The 20,844-nt window shown below is 40.0% G+C and overlaps 2 protein-coding genes across 9 annotated transcripts in view; one reads left to right on the plus strand and one right to left on the minus strand.

Moving 5' to 3' along the window:
- OTOG (otogelin) overlaps positions 1 to 9,872 on the minus strand; it is a 208,398-nt gene extending 198,526 nt beyond the window's left edge. For 7 of the 8 annotated variants that reach the window (XM_061610232.1, XM_061610233.1, XM_061610231.1 and 4 more), the window contains exons 1-3: positions 9,523 to 9,872; positions 9,258 to 9,321; positions 7,708 to 7,762 (exon numbers count right to left, since the gene is read on the minus strand). In XM_061610232.1, the coding sequence (XP_061466216.1) occupies positions 7,708 to 7,762; positions 9,258 to 9,321; positions 9,523 to 9,580 (177 nt within the window). In that variant the 5' untranslated portion in view covers positions 9,581 to 9,872. Of the gene's footprint in view, positions 1 to 7,707; positions 7,763 to 8,645; positions 8,726 to 9,257; positions 9,322 to 9,522 lie in introns of those variants that run through there. The other variant, XM_061610234.1, reaches the window with a different exon arrangement.
- USH1C (USH1 protein network component harmonin) overlaps positions 8,955 to 20,844 on the plus strand; it is a 120,892-nt gene continuing 109,002 nt past the window's right edge. Inside the window, exon 1 of the mRNA XM_061610247.1 lies at positions 8,955 to 9,090. The gene's annotated coding sequence lies outside the window, so the exon portion shown is untranslated. The remainder of the gene's footprint in view (positions 9,091 to 20,844) is intronic.

Consider the following 20,844-nt stretch of genomic DNA (forward strand, 5'->3'; position numbering starts at 1 on the left):
CAAGAAATGCTCGAGATTCTACAACAAAGGCTCTTACCATATATGGAGTGAGAAGTGCTAGATGTCCAAGCTGGATTTAGAAAGGGAAGAGGTACAAGAGATCATATTGCAAACATATGTTGGATAATGGAACGGACCAAGGAATTTCAGAAGGAAATCACCCTGTGCTTTATAGATTACAGCAAAGCCTTTGACTGTGTAGATCATAAAAAACTATGGTATGCTTTGAAAGAAATGGGGGTGCCAAAGCATCTGATTGTCCTGATGCACAACCTATACTCTGGACATGTTAAAGAGGAAAATACAAAAGCAGGATTACAGCTGAATGTCAAGAAGACTGAAGTAATGACAAGATTTATGTAACTTTAAAGTTGACAATGAGGACATTGAACTAGTCAAGGATTATCAATACCCTGGCACAGTCATTAACCAAAATGGAGACAATAATCAAGAAATTAAAAGAAGGCTGGGACTGGGGAGGACAGCTATGAGAGAACTAGAAAAGGTCCTCAAATGCAAAGACGTATCACTGAACACTGAAGTCAGTATCATTCAGACCATGGTATTCCCGATCTCTATAGATGTGAAAACTGGACAGTGAAAAAAGCAGATAAGAGAAAAATGAACTCATTTGAAATGTGGTGTTGGAGGAGAGCTTTGCGCATACCATGGACTGTGAAAGAGACAAATAATTGGGTGTTAGAACAAATTAAACCAGAACTGTCACTAGAAGCTAAAATGATGAAACTGAGGTTATCATACTTTGGACACATAATGAGAAGACATGATTCACTAGAAAAGGTAATAATTCTGGGAAAAACAGAAGGCAATACAAAAAGAGGAAGACCAAACAAGAGATGGATTGATTCCATCAAGGAAGCCACAGATCTGAACTTACAAGATCTGGTGGTTTATAACAGATGCTACTGGAGGTTGCTGATTCATAGGGTCGCCATAAGTCGTAATCGACTTGAAGGCATATAACCACAAAATATAATCAATTAACTGATTTCAGTTGTGAATCAACCTTCCCCCCAAGGGAGCCCAAAGCTATGTACAATAAAAATACAAAACAAAAAAATTAAACAAAATACATCCCATAAATAACACATAACAGATAACCAAACATAGCTATAAAATATCATAAAATCAGAACTATTAAAACACATACAAACTGCAAACCTATACATATTCCCAGGTTAGTAAATCCCAACTGAACTCAGTGGGACTCACTTCTAAAATGCTCAAGGAGACCTTGAGATGAGATATGAAATTGAGGAAGCATCCAAACTAGGAAATGTGGTAGTAATGTATGACTTCAACTACCCAGACATAGACTGGCCGCATATGTGTTCCAGTCATGACAAAGAAGCAAAGTTTCTAGATATTCTAAATGACTATGCCCTAGACCAGTTGGTCATGGAACTGACCAGAGGGACGGCAACCCTGGACTTAATCCTCAGTGGGGACCAGGACCTGCTGCGAGAGGTAAGTGTTGTTGAACCGATTGGGAGCAGTGACCATAGTGCTATTAAATTAAACATACATGTAAATGGCCAGTTGCCAAGAAAATCCAACACGGTCACATTTGACTTCAAAAGAGGAAACTTCACAAAAATGAGGGGATTGGTAAAAAGAAAGCTGAAAAACAAAGTCCAGAGGGTCACATCACTCGAAAAACACTATATTAGAAGCTCAACTGGAGTGCATACCACAGATCAGAAAAGGTACCACCAGGGCCAAGAAGATGCCAGCATGGTTAATGAGCAAAGTCAAGGAAGCTCTTACAGGCAAAAAGTCTTCCTTCAGGAAATGGAAGTCGTGTCCGAATGAAGAAAATAAAAAGGAACACAAACTCTGGCAAAAGAAATGCAAGAAGACAATAAGGGATGCTAAAAAAGAATTTGAGGAGCACATTGCTAAGAACATAAAAACCAACAACAAAAAATTCTATAAATACATTCAAAGCAGGAGACCATCTAGGGAGGCAATTGGACCCTTGAATGATAAGGGAGTCAAAGGTGTACTAAAGAATAATAAGGAGATTGCAGAGAAGCTAAATGAATTCTTTGCATCTGTCTTCACAGTGGAAGATATAGGGCAGATCCCTGAACGTGAGCTAACATTTGCAGGAAGGGATTCTGAGACAAATAGTGGTAATGAGAGAGGAAGTTCTAGGCTTAATAGACAATATAAAAACTGACAAATCACCGGGCCCGGATGGCATCCACCCGAGAGTTCTCAAAGAACTCAGATGTGAAATTGCTGATCTGCTAACTAAAATATGTAACTTGTCCCTCGGGTCCTCCTCCGTGCCTGAGGACTGGAAAGTGGCAAATGTAACACCAATCTTCAAAAAGGGATCCAGAGGGGATCCTGGAAATTACAGGCCAGTTAGCTTAACTTCTGTCCCTGGAAAACTGGTAGAAAGTATTATTAAAGCTAGATTAACTAAGCACATAGAAGAACAAGCCTTGCTGAAGCAGAGCCAGCATGGCTTCTGCAAGGGAAAGTCCTGTCTCAGTAACCTATTAGAATTCTTTGAGAGTGTCAACAAGCATATAGATAGTGGTGATCCAGTGGACATAGTGTACTTAGACTTTCAAAAAGGTTTTGACAAGGTACCTCACCAAAGACTTCTGAGGAAGCTTAGCAGTCATGGAATAAGAGGAGAGGTCCTCTTGTGGATAAGGAATTGGTTAAGAAGCAGAAAGCAGAGAGTAGGAATAAACGGACAGTTCTCCCAATGGAGGGCTGTAGAAAGTGGAGTCCCTCAAGGATCGGTATTGGGACCTGTACTTTTCAACTTGTTCATTAATGACCTAGAATTAGGAGTGAGCAGTGAAGCGCCCAAGTTTGCTGACGACACTAAATTGTTCAGGGTTGTTAAAACAAAAAGGGATTGCGAAGAGCTCCAAAAAGACCTCTCCAAACTGAGTGAATGGGCGGAAAAATGGCAAATGAAATTCAATATAAACAAGTGTAAAATTATGCATATTGGAGCAAAAAATCTGAATTTCACATATACGCTCATGGGGTCTGAACTGGCGGTGACCGACCAGGAGAGAGACCTTGGGGTTGTAGTGGACAGCATGATGAAAATGTTGACCCAGTGTGTGGCAGCTGTGAAAAAGGCAAATCCCATGCTAGCGATAATTAGGAAAGGTATTGAAAATAAAACAGCCGATATCATAATGCCGTTGTATAAATCTATGGTGCGGCCGCATTTGGAATACTGTGTACAGTTCTGGTCGCCTCATCTCAAAAAGGATATTATAGAGTTGGGAAAGGTTCAGAAGAGGGCAACCAGAATGATCAAGGGGATGGAGCGACTCCCTTACGAGGAGAGGTTGCAGCATTTGGGGCTTTTTAGGTTAGAGAAAAGGCGGGTCAGAGGAGACATGATAGAAGTGTATAAAATTATGCATGGCATTGAGAAAGTGGATAGAGAAAAGTTCTTCTCCCTCTCTCATAATACTAGAACTCGTGGACATTCAAAGAAGCTGAATGTTGGAAGATTCAGGACAGACAAAAGGAAGTACTTCTTTACTCAGCGCATAGTTAAACTATGGAATTTGCTCCCACAAGATGCAGTAATGGCCACCGGCTTGGATGGCTTTAAAAGCAGATTAGACAAATTCATGGAGGACAGGGCTATCAATGGCTACTAGCCATGATGGCTGTGCTCTGCCACCCTAGTCAGAGGCAGCATGCTTCTGAAAACCAGTTGCCGGAAGCCTCAGGAGGGGAGAGTGTTCTTGCACTCGGGTCCTGCTTGCGGGCTTCCCCCAGGCACCTGGTTGGCCACTGTGAGAACAGGATGCTGGACTAGATGGGCCACTGGCCTGATCCAGCAGGCTCTTCTTATGTTCTTATGCTTTGCTGGGGCAAAAGTGCAATCTGTATTGCTGCATGCAGGTCAAGGGACCATACGGCTATTGCATGCAGCTGAACACTTTTTTGGTTTGAGTACCCTGAATTTGGCATTAGAGGGGTATTTGGGGAGGGGCCTGGTGGAAAACCAGCCATTGGCAAAAAGTGAATAGATGGAATGAAGTAGTAGTGACAATAACATCTACTGCAGCATGTTAAAGCTCTAACTACACATGGTTGTTTCAGCTGGGGCTTTTTTGGGGAAATGCAGGTGGGAGAGGGAAGCTGAAAAGTTGATTGTGGGAGTGGTATTGGGGGAGTAGGAAGTGATTAACACTTTCCCTTCAGGCTGATTATGTGATTTTACTCCACCCACCCACAAGAGTCATCCTATTTCTCCTCATGGGTGAGGAAGCAATAAATCCCTCCTGGCTCCAACACTGTTGCTACAATAATTTTTACAGCCCCCTCTGATAGCATTTCCCTTTAAAAACTCCAGTCCAATCCAATGCTTTAAAAATCCAATCCTGGAGCCTTGATAGCAACACCGGACTGCACTGCAGGGTTGTCATATACCCTGCCCTCTCCCAGAAATAATGGTATAACAAACACTGGACTACTTTGCAGGGAAGATATAACCCATGATTTCTAAGCCACAGCATATCCCCTACAATATGTATATAATACTGGACTTTATTTGCATTTATCAGGTAATCTGGGAAATGTATGTAATCTCACAAAAATATTTTAAATTGTATGAAATAATATTTGAGTGAGAAAGAGCATGGATTTTACTACTATCTTTTGGATTACTGTGAAAATGTTGCCATCCAATCACAACTGCGCTAAATTATTGATTTCTCCATTGTTTACTATAAGCAGCAATCAGTTCTCCAGCAGGGAAAACAAATAAATGATGATTCAAAATGAACCAGGAAGTTCCTTTTACACACAGTGAGTTGTGAATCTATAGTTGTTATCTATATGGTTTGCAGTTCTCCCCCAAATGTCAATCACAGTTATGGCTTCACATATTTTCTAAGACCATTGAAAAGGACAGGAGGCATGTTCCTCACAAAACGTTTGGACATAATATTCCTGCAAAATATTCCTGCATATTTTACCTCATATCTTGGCTTCTGTAATATCTAGAACAGGGGTTCCAAAATGGTGGTCTGTAGACCACCAGTGGTTTACAAGCTTCATTCAGGTGATCTATAGCAAGTCCACGTTAAATATTCATACTGATTTTTAATTATATTTTATTGTTTCTTTTATTTATTGTATTGTATTACAATTTGAATTATATGGAATGAAAATTGTAATAAATTAAAATACAATATAAGAAATAAAAGAATAAAAATACAGTTGAAAAATCATACATCTAACACATCACATTAACAGGTAGAAAAAATATTTTGTAGTCTGCCAAGATTGTCAACAATTTTCAAGTGGTCCATGGGGAGAAGGAAGTTTGGTAACCACTCAGAGAGTCCAGGCCAGCTAATCATGCAAAACGGAACCAGACTGAAAGGCTAAAATCTGAATATAGCCTGGTCAACTGGGCAATATAGCAACCCTACCATCAGCCTACTTTTTAAAAAAAAAGCTTTTGGGCAGCAGCAACAACTGAGGAAGCTATATGGGTGCTGTGACCTTCCCTTCCTTCAATTTGTGTGTTATGCTCCAAAACAACAATAAGAGATTAACACACCAGCCTGAAGGATGTCTGGAGACTTGCAATAGAGTGTCATTGCTGGCTGAGACACTAGAGTTGATGGAATAGGAGCACTTTGCCAGTGTGCTACGATGTAAGGAGGTATGTTGAGGTGTGTCACTAATTACCTGAGTGGCCCCTGAGTGACATGTGGGTGTTGTCACTGGCTCAACCCTATTGCTGAGCCTCAGCACTGTTTCTATGGATTGTAGTGGCACATCTGCAATTTTTTCACTATTTGGGGATTTTCCAAACTGTGTTTTCCCCTCCTCTCCTGGGCTCAGCTACTTCAGTTCCATTAATATGGTCTTAATTAACAAAACTGAGAATGTTCCCATTTCAGTTATATCCACCAAATATTCATTTTTCACATTTGAAGTATTTTGAGTGGGTGATATAGGATTAGCGGCCCAAAGAGAAGGCAACTCAAAGGTTATCATTCCCTGGATGCTTTTCATAAAAGCAAGACTTTGGTCTTATTGACAGTTGAATTAATTACCTGTTTGTGATTGTGCCAAATATTTTTCTCTCTACTGAACCTTTCCAGAAATAAAGAATGGAAAGAAAGAAAAGACAGAATCTGGTTGCTTAGAGAAGTCTAATTAAGCTGAACAAAGCTTTTGTCTTCTCCCTCCATTCAGAAAAGAAGGGTAAATGTACTTTTGCAAGACATGGTAGCTGATATCGTTCTGGCATATCAGCTAATTATAAAGAAATATAAATCAATTTATACCACCCAAACACTGGACTGCACTTTTACTGAATATTAACAAAGATTTAAACGGTTTTGGTGTAATAAGCACTTGGCTTTCATAGAACTGAGAAGAGAATCAGATCTTTAAGAATTATTGGAAATGTTCTCAAGATTAATGGGAATCAGTCCTAAATGTTGAATAAGCTAGCTTTTCCCAACAACAACAACAATTTAAATGAGAATATTTAATGTTAAATGCAATATTTTAGGTGTCTTATTCATAAGACAACATAAAGCTAATGTAATAAATATTTCCAATATTTTAGTCCCATGGTTTATTTTGTTTTTGACTGAGGTTTTTTTACTAACAGAAATAAAGCAATGTTATCTTCTTCCATTATAAATGTTCATCATCTAACTACAATGGAGTTAGAATTCTTTAAAACTTCTAGAAAGGTAGATATGGCAATATGCTTATAAACAACAAAATTATACATAATTTGATTCAAAAACTTATTATGATACTCCTTATTATGACACTCCTTAGAGTGTCCCTAACCCGGACAGATAGGCGACTGAAAAATAAAATTTATTATTATTATTATTATTACAATACACACTGTTACTAGTATTATCAAATAACCTTATAGAGTCTGACAAAATTAATTTTATAAAGGTAATCTTCTAAAATAAACATTTTTCTTTCAAAATGCAAGCATGTTATAATTCATTCATTCTAATCATTTCATGGATTTCTGCCCAGGTAAAAAAAAAAAATCAAATAGGTCTGCACATCTGCAATCTTCCTGCATCTTCTAGCACTGGATAGCTGCAGTTCCCGTGTTCAATAAAAACAGGTGAATTAGTACATAGAAACGTGTATACTAACAGGAGACTACCAGAGTGAACAAAATAGTAAATCTCAAATTCACTGAGTCATATAATATCTATGGTCAAGAATCCACCAGCCTCTCTCATTAATATCAGACACTCATAAAACAGTTTAAACACCATTCTTCAATTAAAATAGGTATATAGGGGAAACATTAAATACTTAAACCATGCCTGTAATTGTCTGACTATTCTTGCATATTATTTCAGGGGGGGGAAGGAAAAATGCTGTCAGAGCAAACATAGCTATTGATGAAAGCATGCCCTTTTATTAAGCTGCCTGCAGACAAAGTTATTTTATTTATACTGCTAGCTGGAAGGCGGTAAGAAAATATATTCAGCAGAACAACATAATGCCTAATGGTTGAAAGAAAATATTCACAGTAACTGGAGGATCCATCCTCCTGACTCCACATACAATAATTTGTTGAATGCATGGTTGATCCACCCTATGAACTGCTCATCCCACCACTCCAACCTTTTAAACAAAGAAAAACAGCTCCCATCAGGTGAATGGGTGCCCTTGCCTTACCTGCTCTCCCAGGGCGCTAGGATCTCCTTTCTGAAGTACTGCACTTCTGCTGTTCCTAGGGAGAAAAAGAACAAGGCTGGGTTTGTTTAGCTGAGGTAATCTGCACCTTTCTTACTCATGCAGAACTTAAGGAAACAGCACCTCTTCTCATACTGAGGGCCCCAGGTTGAACTGGGAGTTCCTTATGAATGTATATCAGAGAAAGTGGATTTAAGGGGTTTCCTCTGATTCTTGATTCTTCAGGTAGGGTGTGTTTTCAGTCCCTGATCAATAACATCCCAACTTCTTTCTTATTTTCAAGTCTCCTTTTACTATTTATTTTTCCCTCCACTGTAAACTGAAAGGTAGCAGCACAAACCCTTAACTTCTCTTCAAAGAAATTAATCAATCCTTCATGAGGCTGAAAGGCATTAAGAATTAGCAGCTAGCAGATTTTGAGCACTTAGCACATTATAAATTATATTGGTAAAGATGTTGATATGGATGTATACCTTTGAAGAGATATTCCCTATTCTCTGTGACTTCAAATCCTCATCCTTCCAGCAACAAAACTCATTTCTTAATTAATAAGAAAAAGAAATCCTGTCATCGAGATGTTTTTCATAGGGAAGTGTTTCCATTTACTGATGTTTATGCCCATTTGCTTATTTTTCCACATATCTTTCATGGACAAGGGGGAAAAAAGAAAAAATTCCATTCCCTTAAATACTTGACAGAGAAAAATAAGTAAATCTGTTTGAAGGAGTGAATGAAACACGCAGAAGACATTTTCAAACATTCACTTCAAAGTATGTTTTTCTACATTCCATAAGCACATTTACATTTAAATATCATATATTATCAGATTTGATTCCAGTCACAAGTCTTGTGTCACCTTAAATACTTTTTTATTATTATTATGACACAACCTTTTTCTGCACTAGGGTCCACTTCGTTACCTCTTGTCCATGAAATCTTATTCCACAATAAATCTGTTAGCTTCTAAATCTGTTCCTTAACAACACATTGTTATTTTTTGCTGCAAAGAACTAAAAGAGCCACCTCTCTGGAGATACATTTTGATTGCCCCACAGCTCACATTTACACCTTTCAGAATTTCAATATACTTCTGGCAAAGCGTTCAGATCCGTTCCCAATTTAAACAAGCATTACTGTCTCACCTCAAACAGCTTGACCAAAGTAGACTCCAAGAGAGCTCCTGTACCTTTAAGAGTCAACTCAAAGCATAAAAGGCAGATTTTCAACAGGTGCAGCTTTTCCCATCACAGGGCCTGATGTGGTGAGAGGGGCACTTTTCTCCAGATGGAATTTTCCTCTCTGCATTTTACAACTCTTAAAGATACAGGAACCGTCCAGCCGATCTTACGTTGAGATGGCAGCCAGGTAAGCTTCATGGACACGTAAGCAAAATGAGAAAAGGAATTTTTGAGTTGGGAAGGTCTGGAGTTCCAATCCCGCTTTTCGAAGCAGGCTCCAGGGTACGCACAGACAGGCACAGCAGCGCCCGACGCCGCGCGCGAACACGCACGCACACACATCACCCTCCTTACCTTGCCAGGCCAGGGGCCGCGCTTCTGGAAGCCGGCTGCGCCGCCACGCTCCACGAGAACAGGGCTGCAAAAGATGAGTGTAGCTGAGAGAGGTGGGGAAAGGCACGAATTTCTTTGCTGCCCCCTCAAACAAATGGAGCGCCTAGAACCACTTCAGAACGCCCCTTGGAAAGGTCTGACTTCCCGCCCGCGTTTGTCTCTGACCGAATGTAAGAGGAAACGAATTCATTTCCCTCACAGAAACTGCGCGCTTTCTGGAACTCACCCTGAGGAATCCAGACGTACAGAAGCAACACCTGGACGCGCCTGAAGCGCGGCTCCATCTGGACGAAGCGACTGTGGCGGGCTCTGAGGTGGCCACTGGAGCCGAGGCGGAGGAATGTGCCAGCTCCCCTTACCCGCGCCTAGCCAGCATCTCCGCGAGCGCGCCGCGCAGCTGGGCTGCTGAAGGCAAGGGATGGACCCAACGGCCGGCTCGCTTTGCCTTGTTCTCGTTCCAAACTTGAGCTCTTTTCCTCGGCGGCGGCACCCAGGCTTGGCACTGGGGACGCCTCCCGAAAACGATTAGCATAATTTAGGCCCCTCAGGAGGAGGCACCGTTCCCCTACCCTTTCAGAGTAGAGAGCGCAGCTTTGGCCTGCAGGAAGCAATGTTATCAAGACGCCCTGTCGTGGGAGTTTCGGATTGAAACTCGGAAACCCCGCTTTCCTTCATTCATTCAGCGACGGCGTCAGTTCGCTGATATATTTCTTGTTTTCAAAACTAGGGGTATAATGTCAATCCCACTAAGTTTTACTTTCTGGGATATAGACACAGAATTGTACCCTTTTATGCCGATCCTACGAAGATTTGATTTGGTTCTGCTGAGTTCAATGGGCCCTACTGAAAGGAAATATGCATTGTATGGCAGTCAAAAGATGTTCGTTGGACACAAAAGATCTTACCTCTGAGAGTAGGATCTCCTGCATTACTTGTGCCACACGTGGATGCAGCATGCGTTTGTGTGTTACAGAAGAATGGGAACGAACGACTCAAGGGACCCTATAAATATGATACAAATCTATTCCATGCAGGATACATACAACTTAAAATGATAGCTTTAGCAAAATAAGTATCATAGCCAATAAGTATTCCTTTATTTATTAGCTTTATATCCAGCCCTTCCTCCCAGTAGGAGCCCAGGGTAGCAATATGTCTCCATATACAATACATGTTGGCAAACTGGATACATGCAAATCTATGAATCAATTAGGATGTAATGTCATGTACAGTATGCATGAAACAGATATCTTCCATAGTCAATAGCCAGATGCATTTTGACTAAAAAGCCTTTTTAGTGGTTTATAAAGACTTCTGAATAACAGTTTGAGCATGAATCCAACATATATAATGATGTTTAAGATGTGTTTGTTGTGGTGTAAATTTTTATATTTGTTAAGCAGAGAATAACAGCAGTCTGAAATGCATGTGTTCCAGTTTGTGTGCATTTACCTAAGAAAGCAGGATTTTACCCTGCATTAGGATCACTAGACTTAGTAAAATAAGAAAAGCTAGTTTATTTATAGAAATACATAGTAGATAGAAAGGAATACCTAGTTCTAACTAACTAAGTTGGAGGTGCAACACCCAGGCTTGGAAGTTGCCCTCATGGTTAGGAGAGAAAGAGCAGAGACAAAGATGTCTCCTCTCTCCCATGCAGTCAGAGAAGAGAAGAGTGGGAAAGGGCAGAAAGAGGAGGGGCAAGTAAGCTTAGCTTAAAGACCTATCAGTCTAACAGCTGGAAGGAAGTCAGTCAGAGCATCACAGGTAAAGGTAATCAAGCCTATCCATCTGGAGGACCCTAACTCTATCTCCCTTCTGGAACATAAACAAAAGAACAAAACAGGAGTTGCTCTTGCCCCACTTCCAACAGTGTTGAACTCAGACCCCGATAGTGAGTTTCCCACAGACATCTAGTTGGCCACTGTGAAAATAGAATGATGGACTAGATGGGCCACTAGCCTGATCCAGCAGGTTCTTCCTGCTGAAGAGGCACCTGTCCGTTATGCTTTAGCATGGATTCCTCCATTGAGCAGGGGGTTGGACTCAATGGCCTTATAGGCCCCTTCCATCTCTACTATTTTATGATTCTCCTTCCTTCCTTCATTGCTCTTCTTCTTATTTGTTTGATTGATTGATTGATTGATTTTATTTTGTTGGAAGCAGGACAAGAGCAACTGCTGTTTGGGTTCTTTTGTTTGTATTCCAGAAGGAAGATAGAGTTAGGGTCCTCCAGCTGGCTAGGCATGACTACCTTTACCTGTAAAAGCCAGATACTTAGGTAAATACACACACTGGCACACACACACAGCTCAGACATTGAGTATCTCTGCATATTTCCATAATAGATTTATATCCTGCCCTTCTTCACAGGAGAAGCCCAGGGGGGCAATAACATATTGCTTCCCAAATTTTCAAAATGAAAGATGCAAGCCTCTTAATCTCCAAACAGACAACACTAGCCAAATGCCCCAAAGAATTCTACTTTCAGACCAAAATGCAATCATATGGAAACAAGCTGATTCTCTGCTGCAGGGGTTTCCAAACTGTTGTACATGAACCACCAGTTTCATTCAGGTGGTCTGCGGCGTGTCTGTATTAAATATTCATAATGATTTTTAATTGTATTTTATTGCATCTTTTACTTCCTATATTGTATTTTGCTGGAAGAGTTAGACTGTGGATCAGCAGTAGCTCAACAGATTGAGAGCATAGGCATGTTACTGTTGGATGTTGTATCTGGCGCAAGCAGATGCCCAGGATGCAGAACAGTATAGTGACAGGCTAGATGCCAGTTGAAGCAATGAGCCGGACAAGCAATAAGTTTTAAGAGTCACTTTACTGACAATATATCACAAGCTCTCTCTGTACAAACTCCTCGACCCTCACACCGACTGGCCAGATCTGCTAAGTCTTATAGATAAGGCCAGCTGGTTGCCTTGGATACTTGTCCTTGAGATCTGCACGGACTCTGTGCTTCTTGGCCTTGTAACTCTGCTGTGGAAAAATACATTCAGGCACTCTTTCTTTGCCAACACCCCCCACCTATTTTTCCATAGCATAAACCTTTATCATTTACATTACTTCTTTCATGTTTCTTCTAACTTTTGTTATCACAATTACAGTTACATTTCTTGCAGTCACTTAAATTACATTTCTCCACATGATACATTTCTTTTCTTCAGTTTACATCAGCATCATTTGTAATACAGTTACTCCATTGCAATCTCAGCATCATTTTTATTACATTTATTTCAGCAATTATTTTTCATGATTCCCATCATCCCACTTTTTCCAGTTACTGAAGTCTATATGCTTAATGGAATTTATTATAAATCTAACAGGTGGAATACCTTTGGTTGGTCTCTCTGATCTGCGTGGTTGTATTTCTGCCTTAGTGTCTGTGTCTGTGTCAGGCGATTCCTCAGTTTCTCTCTCAGAGCTAGAACTTGATTCACTACTGCTGCCTGTTTCTTCTTGTTTTATTGGTACTGTATCTGCCTGTTCTTGTTCATTACTAACTTCAGTGTTTCCCAACTCCACATATGTTTTCTCTTCCCAATCCTGCTCTATTGCTTGCACGCTTCTGCTTAACACCACAGACCTTTGTTTTGGCATCCAAATTCTGTAATACGTGTTTTCAAATCCCAGCATGTACCCTTTGTCTGCTCTCCTTTGCAGCTTCCCTGTCCTTTTATTTTTGGGAACATGTACCCAGCATTCTGCTCCAAACCTAATCAAATGGTTTAATCTGGGTTTTCTGTCATACAATTTCTGATAAGGAGACATTCCAGTGGCCTTATGGAATATTCTGTTTTGAATGTAAGCTGAATACAGAACACACTCTCCCCAGAAACCTTGTGTTAAAGAGGAGTCACATAGCATTGATCTTATTGAGTCCTGAAGCAACCTGTTCCAGCGTTCAGCTAACCCGTCCTGATGAGGACTATAAGCGGCTGTTAACTCCTGTTTTATTCCTCTTTTATCCAAGTATTCAGTAAAAGAGTGTCCTAAGAACTCTCCTCCTTGATCTGATCTTATTCTCTGTATTTTGACACCAAACTGCACTTCAATTTTTGTAATAAATCTTTTCAGTTTCTCTGCAGCTTCACTTTTAGCTTTTAGTAAATAAACAGTGCAGAATTTTGAAAAATCATCAACTATTGTCAGGAAATATCTTGCACCCCCCTGAGTAGGTTGAAATGGCCCCACTAAGTCCACGTGTATTAATTGATAAGGTGCATTTGTACTGGGCATGGCTTCTTTGTTCTTTGCAGCCACAACTGCCCTAGTTTGTTTACACACGTGGCAGTCTACATATTTTTCACAGTTTCTCAATGTCACATCATTACTGTTCTCTGTTGTTTTCACCACATTTTCATATCCTATATGGCCTAGTTTTCTGTGCCATAAATGAACACAATTATTATGGGGTTTCTCATTAGCACACATGAGTACATGATTTGTTTGTTTCACGTGTAAGAAGAACAATGAGTTCCTTACTATTCCTTTCATGAATATTTTTTCACCTCTCATAATATGCACTGAACCCCTTTTGAACATTACATTGAACCCCATTTCATTGAGTTTCGACACAGCCATAATGTTGACTTCAATGTCAGGAACAAACAGCACATCTGTCATAATGGTATTGAAACCTGCTAATTTCACTGTTCCTCTACTTTTGATAAGTTTCTTAGATCCATCAGCCATTATCACATGATCCTCTACGTCACAAAATGTATGAAACATGGATTTATCTTTGATTATACTATTTGTTGCCCCACTGTCAATTGCCCATAAATCTTTACAGTTATTTCCCTGCTCATTGTTAATACATTGCTTATTCTTACTAGCATAGATCACCTGTACACATGGTTTTCTTCCTCTTTCTCTTCTTCTTGCTTCACAATTCCTTTGAAGATGTTGCTTGGAACCACAAAAATAACATGCTTTTTGTCCATACAGTCTCTCTTGTGCTGCTTTGTTGTTCAGCTTTCCTAAGTTGTGTTTAGACTCAGTCCTTTCTTGCTTTGCCATTTCTTGCCTTCTTTGAAATTCTTGTAAAAGTTTTCCTTCTATATAATCCATATTGAGATTTGCATCGTCCATTGCTTCCAAAGAGCTCACCAGACTATCATAACTTGAATCTAGTGAAGCTAATGTGATATATACTTTTTGCGTTTGAGAATGTTCAATTTCACGTTCTGATAACTCAGTAAACAGTCTGTTTATTTCCAACAAATGCTCTGACATGGTTGTATCTCCAGATAAGCGCATCTGATACAATCTTCTGGCAAGATATATTTTAGAACTGGCAGTCTTTCTCACATGAATATTTCTTAAAGTTTCCCAGGTTTCTTTTGCCGTTGTTGCATCACGCACGTGCAATAATTGAGAATCATCAATAGCAAGAACAATTAACGCCTTTGCCCTCTCATCCAGCCTTCTCCAATCTGCTGGAATTGGCACTACGGCGGGTGGGTCTTCTGCGATAGCTTTCCACAGGTCTTCTTTCACTAGAAAAGCCTGCATTCTCTGTTTCCAAGTGCCATAATTTTTCCCTGTCAGCCTTTCCAAGGGAATCCCGGCCAATAACGTAACAGACATATTTTCGCTTTTCACAGTTCACCGCCTTTGTAATTGGAGCTTCTCACCTCTGTCCTTCAGTCAGTTATTCCCACGGCTCTCTCACAGCTTTCAGCTCAGCTTTCGGTTTCGCCGTCTCTCTGCTGTTATCTCGCTGTTCTCCAGTTCTGGCTTTTCTCTGCCGCTTTTCTGCAATCCTCCGCTCCAGGTAATCCTCAGCACCAGGTAATCCTCAGCACCAGGTAACCATCCTCTGCTACCACTTGTTGGATGTTGTATCTGACGCAAGCAGATGCCCAGGATGCAGAACAGTATAGTGACAGGCTAGATGCCAGTTGAAGCAATGAGCCGGACAAGCAATAAGTTTTAAGAGTCACTTTACTGACAATATATCACAAGCTCTCTCTGTACAAACTCCTCGACCCCCACACCGACTGGCCAGATCTGCTAAGTCTTATAGATAAGGCCAGCTGGTTGCCTTGGATACTTGTCCTTGAGATCTGCACGGACTCTGTGCTTCTTGGCCTTGTAACTCTGCTGTGGAAAAATACATTCAGGCACTCTTTCTTTGCCAACAGTTACTTTACTTGTAAGGAACCAGACATTTTGTTGTTATGTGCCTTCAAGTTGATTACGACGTAGGTGACACTATGAATCAGTGACCTCCAACAGCATCTGTCATGAACTACCCTGTTCAGTTCTTGTAAGTTCAGGTCTGTGGCTTCTTTTATGGAATCAATCCATCTCTTGTTTGGCCCTCCTCTTTTACTGCTCACTTCTGTTTTTCCCAGCTTTACTGTCTTTCCTACTCAATCATGTCTTCTCATTATGTGTCCAAAGTATGATAACCTCAGTTTCATCATTTTAGCTTCTAGTGACAGTTCTGGTTTAATTTGTTCTAACACCCAATTATTGGTCTTTTTCGCAGTCCTTGGTATGCACAAAGCTCTCCTCCAACACCACATTTCAAATGAATTGATTTTTATCTTGCCTGCTTTTTTCACTGTCCAACTTTCACATCCATACATAAGAGATCGGGAATACCATGGTCTAAATGATCCTGACTTTAGTGTTCAGTGATACATCTTTGCATCTGAGGACCTTTTCTAGTTCTCTCATAACTGCCCTCCCCAGTCCTAGCCTTCTTCTGATTTCTTGACTATGGTCTCCATTTTTGTTAATGACTGTGCTGAGGTATTGATAATCCTTGACAAGTTCAATGTCCTCATTGTCAACTGTAAAGTTACATAAATCTTCTGTTGTCATTACTTTAGTCTTTTTGACGTTCAGCTGTAGTCCTGCTTTTGTGCTTTCCTCTTTAACTTTCATCAGCATTCATTTCAAATCATTACTGTTTTCTGCTAGTAGTATGGTATTGTCTGCATATCTTAAATTATTGATATTTCTCTCTCCAATTTTCACACCTTCTTCATCTTGGTCCAATCTCGCTTTCCATATGATATGTTCTGCGTACAGATTAAACAAATAGGGTGATAAAATAAACCCCTGTCTCACACCCTTTCCGATGGGGAACCAATCGGTTTCTCTATATTCTGTCTTTACAGTAGCCTCTTGTTCAGAGTATAGGCTGTGCATCAGGATAATCAGATGCTGTGTCACCCCCATTTCTTTTAAAGCATTCCATAGTTTTTCATGATCTACACAGTCAAAGACTTTGCTGTAATGTATAAAGCACAGGGTGATTTTCTTCTGAAATTCCTTGGTCCATTCCATTATCCAATGTATGTTTGCGATATGATCTCTGGTGCCTCTTCCCTTTTTTTTGTCAAAATTTGGACAGATTCCGTCTCAGTAGCTTGTAGCAACTGTATTGGTATGCCATCTGTTCCTGGTGATTTGTTTCTTCCAAGTATTTTAAGAGCAACTTTCACCTCACATGCTAAAATTTCTGGTTCTTCATCATATGGTTCCTCCATGAATGAATCTGTCATCCTGTCATCTCTTTTATAGAGTTCTTCAGTGTATTGCTTCCATCTTCCTATTTATTTCATCTCGGTCAGTCAGTGTGTTCCCCTGTTGATTATTTAACATTCCTACTCGTGGTTTAAATTTCCCTTTCATTTCTCTAATCTTTTGGAATAGGGCTCTTGTTCTTCCCTTTTTGTTGTCCATTTCTATTTCTATACAATACTATTGTAATAGTTCTTTGTCCCTACGTAGTAGTTGCTGTATTGTTGCATTTAGGGTTCTGACCATGTTTCTATCTCCTTTTGCTTTTGCTTTCCTTCCCTCCTTAACCATTAAGAGTTTCTTCAGTCATCCATTGAGGTCTTTCTTTTTAACTAGAGGTATTGCCTTTTTGCGTTCTTTCCTGATAATGTCTCTCACTTCAGTCCATAGTTCTTCTGCCTCTCTGTCAACTAAGTTTAAAGCCTCAAATCTGTTCCTTATTTGATCTTTATGTTCTTCTAGGATGTTATTTAAATTGTATTTTGGCATTATGATTGTTTTGTTGTTCTTTAGCTTTACTCTGATTTTCAATATGACCAGCTCATGATCTGTACTGCAGTCGGCTCCTGGTCTTGTTTTTGCAGAAAGTATGGAACTTCTCCATCTTCTGTTACCAATTATATAATCGATTTGATTCCTATATTGACCATTTGGTGATGTCCATGTGTACAGCCATCATTTTGGTTGCTCAAAAAATGTGTTTGCAAGAAACAAATCATTGGCTTCACAGAATTCAATAAGTCTTTCTCCTGCTGCATTTCTGTCTCCTAAGCCCCATTTCCCCACAATTCCTAGTTCTTTCCTGTTTCCTACTTTGGCATTCCAATCCCCCATGATTATCATATCTTGTTTTGGTGTGTGCTCAATTTCCTCCTGTACTTCTGCGTAAAATCTCTCCAATTCTTCTTCTTCTGCGTTTGCCGTTGGAGTGTAGACTTGGATGATGTTTATGTTAATAGGTTTCCCATTTAATCTCATTGATATCAGTCACTCAGACCTTGCATTATAGCTCCTAATTGCTTTTGCTACATCACTTCTCACATTAAAGCAACCCCATTTCTTCTTCATTTCTCATTTCCTGCATAAAATATTTTGTAGTTGCCTGATTGAAAATGTCCCATTCCCATCCATTTTAATTCACTCACGCCAAGTATTGTAATGTTGATATGTTCCATTTCTTGCTTGACAATTTCTAACTTTCCCTGGTTCATGCTTCTTACATTCCATGTTCCTATTGTGTGCGTCGTACAACTCCAGACTCTCCTTTCGCATCAGCCTCTGGGCTTCGTTTAGGCTTTGTCCCAGCTGCGTCATTAGTCCCAGCGCTACTTGTACTTGTCTTTGTTCTTCACCAGTAGCTTGGTGAGTGCCTTCTGACTTCCAGTACTATCTCGTGTCGCATTTTGGATACTCTGTTGATAGGATTTTCGTGGTAAGAAATATTCAGAGGTGGTTTACCATTGCCTTCCTCTGAGTTTGGATACATCTTAGTCTGGTGTCTGAGCTTTGACCATTCCGCCTTGGGTGACCCTGCTAGGTGTCTAGACTCTTGGTCTGGACTCCTGACGGCATTGCTCTCAGCTTCTTCAACACACTCAAACCCCCTCACCACGTTAAGGTGTGCATCCCAAAGGGGGAGCAGACATTTACTCTGCTGCAATCTCTGAGGCTTCAGACTTGGTAAAATAAGAAAAGCTTACAGTATTGAGAGAAAAACATAGTAGATAGCAAAGGGATTCTAGTTCTAACTAAATAGCTAAGATGGAGACATATTGTCTTTACGCTGCAGATGGGAGATGAAAGGAAAGATGCCTCTCCTCCTGGAGAGTTGGAGAAGAAGCAAGAAGGAAAGTTTGAAATGTGTGGTCAGCTCCCTTACGAGTATCAGTTTACAGGAAGGAAGATTAGCAAATGAGCAAAGGACTGGTGCAGCCTAGCATCCTGGACGACTCCTCTCTATCTTCCCTCAGACATTAAAATTCCCAATTCGAGGTGCATTCCCACAATTCCAACAAATTTTGCTGTAATACATTTTTGAATTCAATAAAATTCAATGCTGTTCCAATGCTACAACAGGCAGAAAAATCATTAAGTGGTCCACCAAGACCATCAGCAATTTTCAAGTGGTCCATGGGGAAAGAAAGTTTGGGGACCAGTGCTCTACTGAAATATGCAGAGGACTGCAGCCTAAAGATGTTTTGTTGAACACAATGTATCCTACTGGGATAGTCTGACTGGTTTTTTTTGTTTCATTTCAAGAACAGCCCAATGCACAGACCTTTATCAATGTCAATGTTGATAGCCCCTGATATAGCTCTCTTTTTACTAAAAAACATGAACCTTAAGGATTTCTAAGCTAACTTCCTCTCATTATTTAAATGAAGAAAAAAATTGAACTTTATTTCTAGCCTTCCTTCATTCTCTGTGTGCCCTTTATTGTCTTTCATTCCTTTGTTCTTTCATCTTCCCTTCTTTTCTGCCTCCTCCCTCTGCTATATGCCATACTTTCTCTCACTCCCCCCCTCCCTTCCTTCATCCTTCTTCTATCTCAAAACAGAAGCTTTAAAAGCTTCCAGTGCCAGGTGAGAAATTGTCTCAGATGAAAAGAGTCCCTTTTCTGACTGCTTTAGGAAGTCTGTTAGCAGCAAGTAATTAAAAAGATCTCATTCCCATCTTTGTAATTAGTCCCCAAGTATTGTGTTTCCAGCTGTAACAAGTGATTCACTTCATTAGGAATGATGAAACCACAATGACGTCTTCACCAAGAACTCTGTCCTCCTGTGAGCATCAAATAATAAAAAGAGTGTCTTCTCATCACCCCAATATTTATTTCACACACACACCTGCAACATTTAACTAGACATAGAAGCTACATTGCAGAACTCCCGATTTTCAACACTTGATGACCAAAATACCACTAACAGTCAAGGATCTAACCTCTCAGACTTAATGGAGAGGAAGGACAAATGTCAATACATCTAGAGCAGTTAGCTAGCTAGCTAGTAGTTAGTGCGTGGGATTGCATTTTCCCAGTAGCAGTATGTCATAGACTGACAGCTAGGAAAACTATGCTCTGGCAACCAGACTGCTGTCTGTGAAAGAGAGGTTTGTACTTTTCTTCAACTGCTGTTCTGGTTGGATGAATAGAGATATTGCTCATCTGAGACAGGAATGAAGAGGTTATTTCATTTCCTTGCATAATAACAAATAAATATTGGAAGAGGGGTACCATAGGCAAAATCTATACAAAGAAATCAAATCTGCACACACAGATCGCTGCTTTTAGGCACAGATTGCCTCTGGCTGGGCCAGGGTGTTTATAGAAGCACAGGGAGATGTTCATATTACCATGGCAGATCATGGCAATTATATACACAGATTTTGTATTTGGTATTATCTATATTGAGGCTTAAATGCCAGCTCTGATAGCGCTCCACATGGAGCTACTTGGACCACGTATATGCGGCCAATTTGCACACACACCCTTAAAAAAAATCATTCCATTCCATTTACAGCATGGCTTGCTCTGTGCTGGCCCATTTTAAATAAATAAATCAGCCAAATTTTCAGATTGTTCTAGTTATCACTGTGTCTCAGGGAATGTATATAGCAAACTTTAACTTTCTGAATGTTATGTATTTGGGTGTACACTGCTTGTCCCACATTTCTAGGGAGAGATTTACAAATATCTACCTTTCATCCTTTTTTTTAGTAATCAGAATGTGATAGACTGGAATATCTTAACTACTTTAACTTTGTGAGTGGCCTAGAAGTACTTTCATTTTTTGGCACACTTCTTGTCTACTCACCTCCATTTCTCTTGAAAAATTTAAATGTCTCTCTCAGAGAGACACCAAATGTTGTGCACCAAATTTCAGCTTCCTGGGAAGCTTGGGAGTACCTCACTTGTTGAAGTACAATTTGAGTCACCCATTTTGTGGTGTATAAATATCCCATCTCATTTGCAATTATCTATCAAAAACAGATC

The sequence above is a fragment of the Rhineura floridana genome, chromosome 2, assembly GCF_030035675.1.
Source record: "Rhineura floridana isolate rRhiFlo1 chromosome 2, rRhiFlo1.hap2, whole genome shotgun sequence".
Classification (NCBI taxonomy): domain Eukaryota; kingdom Metazoa; phylum Chordata; class Lepidosauria; order Squamata; family Rhineuridae; genus Rhineura; species Rhineura floridana.